We start from the raw sequence: 7,500 nt of genomic DNA, 5'->3' as shown, positions 1-7,500 counted from the left end.
CACGACGACCCTTCAAAATGGAACGACTTAGTTCACGGCCTGATTGTTCCACCGAGGGCGCCCGCGTGACACGGTATGTACTGTATTGCATCAAATCTTTTATGCAGGCTAGTCTTCCGACAAATTTTTGTGTCATTATGACATATGAAATTAAACTCTCCTACTGGGATTCGAACCCTCGCCTGAGCGGCTTGCTTATTATAAGACGAAGACCGCGGTGGCTGTCGTGGAGGCGGGCCAGCGTGCGCTTCCGTAGGGCGGCGGGGACGACGATGCGCTGGCCGTATAGCACCAGTTCCCCGTCAATGGAGAAGGCGTCCTGGAGCTTCCAATACGGGAGGGCGGAGCTGGCTAGGGCGAAGCGGTTGGACGCGAACCCGGAAGACACGCAGGTAAGTAGGTGGCCGTAGGCGGGGTCCATCCGTGCCGCGAACCAGAATTCCTGGAGGGTCCTGTCGACGTCGGCGGCGGGCGACGGGTCGTCCCAGCGAGGACGCTCCTGCCGTGCGCGGCGTCCTTGTCGCAGTCGGTCTCGTCCTCCGGCGTACGGCGGGAGACCGGGGCTCATGAGAGGGTGTCTGAGATGCAGAGCTGTTTCCTGGTGCACCAATTCGCCGTGAAGACAAAGGGCGAGAGCCTCTCCTTAAGCCACTGTAGCCCGGGGTTCTCGACGGCGTCCAGGGTGTAGGAGTTGAGGATGGGGATGATAGGACGATGGTCCGTCACCAACGTGAAGTGGGGCAGTCCAAACAGATATAGTTTGCATTTGGACGCAGTCCAGGTGACAGCAAGCATCTCCAGTTCAGTGGTGGCGTATCGGGTCTCGGCGTCCCTCAGGAACCGCGAGCCACACTGGACGAGACGTAAGTGCCCCTGACCGTGGTCTTGGAGGAGGGCGTACCCGATGCCGTAGAGGCGCGACGCATCCGTCTGCAGTACCACTGGCAGGGCGGGGTCGAAGGGCGCCAGTACGAGCGGTGACGACAGAGCTCGCTTGACGTCGGCGAAAGCCTTGTCGTGATCCGGGGTCCAGGTGAATGAGCGCTTAGGGCTCATTAGAGGCCGTAAGGGTTGAGCCGTCACCGCTATGGCCGGGGTGAAGTCCGCCAGTTGGTTCATCAGGCCCATGAAAGAGCGTAGATCGGGAAAGTTGGAGGGCGGGAAGTCTCGTATGGCCCTGACCTTGTTCTCGTTGGTGGAGATGCCATCGGCGGAGAGGCGGTAGACACAGAAGCTGACGCTGAGGGCGGCGACAGTGAATTTCTTCTTATTATGGGTGATCCGTGGTTGCGGCACCTAGCGAGCATGTGGTGGATCCTCCGGAAATGGGAGGGTAGGTTTTCGTCGAACAGGAGGATGTCGTCCACCACTTTAATGCAGTTGGCTACGCCTTGCAGAGCCGCGTCTCCACGGAGGCAATAGGCGTCGCAGGTGGCCGCAAAGTCCATCGGTCATCGGCAGTGCTTATACCGCCCGTAAGGGGTGATGAACGTGGTCAAGTGCTGGTCCTCCTCTGCGAGGTCCATCTGCCAATAACAGCCGTCGTAAAGAACCTCGCGGAGGGAGTGATGTTACGGACCACCGCAAACGGTGTGCGTGAAGGATGGGTGTGGCTCGACACCTAAGAGTTGAGTTTAGTCAGGTCCACCGTGATATGTACGCCACGAAGACCATCAGGTGGCACCACTCCGAAGGTTGCTCAGCGACAGGCGTGATACCTTGCTGCACCATTGAGTCAAGTTCTTCCTTTATTTCATCTGAAATGCGAACGGTATCGGCCTGGACGTGTGGATGGCAAAGGGTACCGTGTCGGCTTTCAGATGGATACTTATGGGGGGGGCCGCCATCTTTCCTAGGGGAGCGATGCGGAGATCATCTTTGGAGACCAGCATGCCGCTAAATTCCCGCAGGAAGTAGTCGCGAGCGGCGGCTGGTGAGGTGTCAACGGGTAGTGTTAGCTCGGCGCACCTGTTCGCGAACGTCTCCGCCGGGATAGGCTTCGGGAAGCCGGGCGGGGCTATAGCCAACTCCCGACAGTGACCGAAGGGGAAGAGGGGGGTTTGGACCCCCTCGTGAACCCGTATGTCGGCGGCGTAGTTCGTGTCAACGAGCGTCAAGGTAGCCCCGAAGCATCTCACCGCGGGGGGCATTTGGGATCCATCGGGTATGTATTTCGGCACCAAGAGCGGCGGCTTTAAGGTGAGCTTTCTCTGTAGCTTTCTTTCTGGTGTCAAATCCTTTATTGAGGTGTAGGTATACCTAACCCACCCATTCGTTTCTCGCCCGAAACTTCGTCTTAGCAGTTTGTGAGGTTTGAAACTCTGGTTAGAAACACTAAATTTTTAGTTGACGGGGTTCTATATGATTCATTTTAAATATGTAGGGATTACAGTGATTAATCTTTTCCTGAGTTTCACTTTATGTTTTCATATAATATCTTTGGTGGTTTTGTTTTTCTTCACCCTCAACACTGATGCTGATGCTTGGTCTAGTCCTAACAATTTATTGTTGTCTATTTGCGTGGTAAGTTATTGTGTCCATATGACCTTCATTAAATTTTGGGAGTAGTTCAGCGAAAATGACCGGGAAGGTGATTACAAAGGATTACAAAGGATTGCAAAGGTGGAGCATGCCGACAGGAGACCTTTTGGTCCATATCTAGGTCGGATGCGAAAAAAATCATAATAATAATAGATTAATAAATAAAAACTATGATAATGTAAATAACAAAATATTCATTTACTTACTCTTATTTGTTTATTTATTTTTTCTTGGTTGATTATTTGATTGGTTTATCTATTAATCTATTTATCCAGTTAACCCTGCCACGGATCACTACTTTGGGCAATAGATTTGAAAAGTGTTTGAAATATCGATGTGGATCCTATGGACATGCTTCTGTCCTCGAGTCGACATCTTTGTCGTCGGCGGCGATGTGTTTGCAACCGTTGTGGTCGGATGTTATGAAACCTCAGGACCCTTACAAGTAACGCCTCTTCCTCTCTTTTGTCATCTTGAGCTTCTGTTTTTCCTCTGGGGAAATGCTGCTTCGAATCTCTGCGAAGATAAAATAAAATATGACTCGTCTTGACTGTATGGAAAACATGCACATGTTAAAGTTTAATTCAAGTCACAAACCATGCCAACCGAGATATTGAACAGGTCATGGAGTTCAGAAAAAAAAAATTGGATCAAGAGGGATGCTACCAAGGAAGAACGGGAGATAAAGACAGTTGTAATTGAAGGTAAAGATATGAGAAAAGAACGTGCCAAGAAAATCGATTAATACAACTTTAAACCTAAAACTAAGGAAATGGTGTATAAAAGAGGATAGGAAGACAGCGCAGGAGGCAGAAATTCTTGCCCCAATATTCCTCACTTGACTCTGTCTCCTAATCCTACTACACAAATAAAGTCATATTCTCATTTTTTTTTCAATTAATCTTTCCGGTTCCAGTTGTTTGGTTGTGTTTCCTGTTAATTCTCTGTTCTCTGCTTCATTCTATGCTATTGTGGTACAAAATTCAACCTCCATCCGGCAATGCTTCCATACATCCTAGATAAAAATGGGTTCAATTTTTTTCAGGCCAAAAAGCATGATGAACAGTACAGTAACGTATGAAAATATGATTTTTTTGAACAGGTCTAGTGACACATACTAATGTAGATGGGTTGATATAGACCAGGTTAAAAATCATTGATTATTTAATGAAAAATAAACCAGCTATTTTGTAACTTGGTAGACAAATTCAAAAAGAACTGTGGCTCTGCTAGAAAATAGCGAATACAGCCTGGAGATGTGAAGGAAAATATATAATAAGAGATGGGGTGGTAAAGCTGTGAAAATTTACATAGCAGTGGATAAATGAATAATCATAAAGAAAAGAAAATTAGAAACAGGGTACTGGACAAAATACACTTCATGGTAGCATATCTCCCACTGCCAAAATGAGGTCTTGGAATAAACCCAAATACCAAGAAATAATGCTTGACACGTTTCTCCTTCAAAGGGAAATGATCGAACAAAATGAAAAATTGAAACAAGTAGGAGACTTTAATTGTAAGAGAGTGGATTGGGAGAAGTATAAGAGATATGGTGATAAAAAATCCTTGAATAACATATTTTTAACTGTTGCTTTGGATAGTACAGTGACCCAATGGGTAAACGACATAAAAGAATGATGAGTAACTGGTCTGTAGGGCTGCCACGAAAGGCTCTAAAATGTTAACAGTATAAACCTTTTGCGGTCAATACCCTCATTTGGGGAGTTTCGACAAGACACCTCATAATCGATTGATATGAAAATTGAAGTATAATGAAGAACTTTCAGGTGATGTACTTGGAAGGTATAGAGATTGGCTGTACTGCTACCAGATTGGATGGAGACCTGGACTTGTATTGGATCTAGAAAAGACAGACTAGAGCTCTCATGGGGATGGTTAAGGAGGGACACGTCAAGCAAATCACGAGGACATCGCGGACCATTTGCGAATTATCTCATTCCTGCTTATCGAGCCCTGAAGAAATCCGTTCCAAATCCGTGGCATTTGACTATATGGATGAAGACTGGAAAACGCAGCGGTGACATGGTCACCACACCAAAAGAAAGAAAAGAAAATCAAAGAGAACACAGAGTAGCAGGCAAGATACCCAAACGACAAGTCATATGAGAAAAGATATAAAAAAAAAAAAAAAAAGGCGAGAGAGAAGACGTGGTAATGATATTTAGACTAGAGATTTTTTTTCATAAAATGGAAAAAAAACAAAACAGGAATAATGATACGAGATGAACGATCAACAAAAGGTCATAGTTAAGAAATCTATCAATCAACTTGTTTGAAAGACGTCATGAGGTTCAGCTTTCTACATAGAAGTTTGGATTGCTGGAACAAGTTGGATGAAAATGTAATCCAAGTCAACACTCATAAATGGAGGAAAAGAGACGGGGACCTATGAGGATAGCTCCAACCTCGAACAGTACAACGAAGTAAATACAGTTACATACACACATATATAAAGACCGGCAATTGATTACAAAAAAAAAAATAGTGAAAAGGTCTTTGAGTCTAAAACTGCGCAGGATAGAGAGAGAGATGAGAGTGAGAGAGTTACTGAATTATCCTCACCAAGACAGTTATCCTCATCCTCGTTGTTAAGGCAGTCGCCAATGCCATCACATACCCAAGTAGAGTAGATACAAATGTTTTCCGGGCAGTGGAAGTAGCCGTTGATGCAAGTGTCTGCATGAAAGGAAAAAAAATATATTAAATACATACATACACTAAAAACCCGCTGTTGATTAGATTTAAGAAAAGGAAGGAAATAGCGATTTCCGTATATTTCGATCACTTGCTGTGATCCCCTTCAAACGGAATACAAAGACAGGAGAAAATACATATCTTGTATACAGAGGAGAGAGGTGGAGTGAGGGAACAGGGACGTCATATCAGGCACCGTCTATATTGCTGCGCGTGATTTGTGGCAAGTCGTCATCCGCTTTTACAATGGAAGGAAGTAATTTGTTAACTGCCAAGGTGGTTGTGTAATCAGGTGACCATTGTCCTTTTGAAATGTTATAAAAGGAAAATCACTGAATCTTCCTTTATTAAACAATTCCCTAATTTTAACATTTCAAAAGGACAATGGTCACCTGATTATATAACCACCTTGGCAGTTAACAAATTACTTCCTTCCATTGTAAAAGCGGATGACGACTTGCCACAAATCACGCGCAGCAAGTAGACGCTACCTGATATGACATGTCCCTGTTCCCTCACTCCACCTCTCTCCTCTGTATACAAAATATGTATTTTCTCCTGTCTTCGTATTCCGCTAGAAGAGGATCACAGCAAGTGATCGAAATATACGGAAATCGTTATTTCCTTTCTTTTCTTAAATCCAATCAACAGTGGGTTTTTAGTGTATTAATGTGTTACGACATTACTGGACAGTGATACATACATACATACACACATACATACATACATACATATGTATATATATATATATATATATATATATATATATATGTTGGTACATTGTGACAAGTTGATGAAGGTGGAAAAAGAAGTCACGGGTCTAGTTCCGAGTTCCTGAGTTTATTCCTGACCGGTTTCGCTCAATGCTTCTTCAGAGGAGAGTGACTCTGGAGTGAAGCTGGCGGTATACATAGTCTGAGTAAGACCGAGTTCCCTCCTTGGAGATGGGTTACGTTTGGTTGTACAATGTTTTTTTTTTTTTTTTTTTTAATACAATGAACAATAGTGATAATACAGTATACAATAAATTGCTGTGATGTTATTATAAAACAGCTCCGGTGTGTGTGGAATGTTGATCGAGGGTGTAACAGTGTAAGTGAAGTGAGTGGTGTAAAAATGTGGGAATCCTAAAAAGTGTCATAAGATAACTTATAGTATTAAGTAATATAAAGATAAATATCCAGATAAATAAAATGAAATGAAATAAAATGAAAATAAAAATAGAAATAAAAATACAAATACAAATATAAATATAAATAAAAATTAAAAATAAATAAATAAAAATGCGCTTATTTAAAGTGACATGACATCATTGTTATTATTATATTTTTATTCAGTCCGAATATGTTATTATCCATTTATTTATTTATTATTTGCAGTACCATGTGTTAAACTGTACCATATATGTATATGTATGTATTTTTTGATAACATTCTGTCACACAACGATATGCGATGAGATGTCATGTCACTAAGCGCATTTTTATTTATTTATTTTTCATTTTTATTTATATTTATATTTGTATTTGTATTTGTATTTGTATTTTTATTTCCATTTTATTTCATTTCATTTTATTTATCTGGATATTTATCTTTATATTATTTAATACTATAAGTTATCTTATGACACTTTTTAGGATTCCCACATTTTTACACCACTCACTTCACTTACACTGTTACACCCTCGATCAACATTCCACACACACCGAAGCTGTTTTATAATAACATCACAACAATTGAACAACCAAACGTAACCCATCTCCAAGGAGGGAACGCGGTCTTACTCAGACTATGTATACCGCTAACTTCACTCCAGAGTCACATTCCTCTGAAGAAGCATAGAGCGAAACCGGTCAGGAATAAACTCAGGAACTCGGAACTAGACCCGTGACTTCTTTTTCCACCTTCATATATATATATATATATATATATATATATATATATATAATATATATATATATATATATATATATATATATATTTATATATATATATTTATATATATATATATAAGATGTGTATATGTATGCATACACACACACACACACACACACACACACATATATATATATATATATATATTTATATATATATATATATATATATATTATATATATATATATATATATATATATATATATACATATATATATATACATATACAAAGGTCTTTTTCCCCCTTACAAGTGAGGTAGCCAAAGTCAAAAGACATAAATCCATTCCCACCCATTTCATCCCTGAA

The 7,500-nt window shown here is 41.7% G+C and overlaps 1 protein-coding gene across 3 annotated transcripts in view; it reads right to left on the bottom strand.

Moving 5' to 3' along the window:
* Nucleotides 1–2,732: 2,732 nt before the first annotated feature.
* LOC143018131 (uncharacterized) overlaps nt 2,733–7,500 on the bottom strand; it is a 55,427-nt gene continuing 50,659 nt past the window's right edge. For 2 of the 3 annotated variants that reach the window (XM_076173259.1, XM_076173261.1), the window contains 2 exons: nt 5,128–5,241; nt 2,733–3,057 (listed from right to left, as the gene is read on the bottom strand). In XM_076173259.1, coding sequence (XP_076029374.1) covers nt 2,981–3,057; nt 5,128–5,241 — 191 coding nt within the window. In that variant the 3' untranslated portion in view covers nt 2,733–2,980. The remainder of the gene's footprint in view (nt 3,058–5,127; nt 5,242–7,500) is intronic. The other variant, XM_076173260.1, reaches the window with a different exon arrangement.

The sequence above is a fragment of the Oratosquilla oratoria genome, chromosome 34 (assembly GCF_046742065.1).
Source record: "Oratosquilla oratoria isolate Oo_2021 chromosome 34, ASM4674206v1, whole genome shotgun sequence".
In the NCBI taxonomy this organism is placed as follows: Eukaryota; Metazoa; Arthropoda; class Malacostraca; order Stomatopoda; family Squillidae; genus Oratosquilla; species Oratosquilla oratoria.
This window is presented reverse-complemented; position numbering and strand designations above follow the sequence as displayed.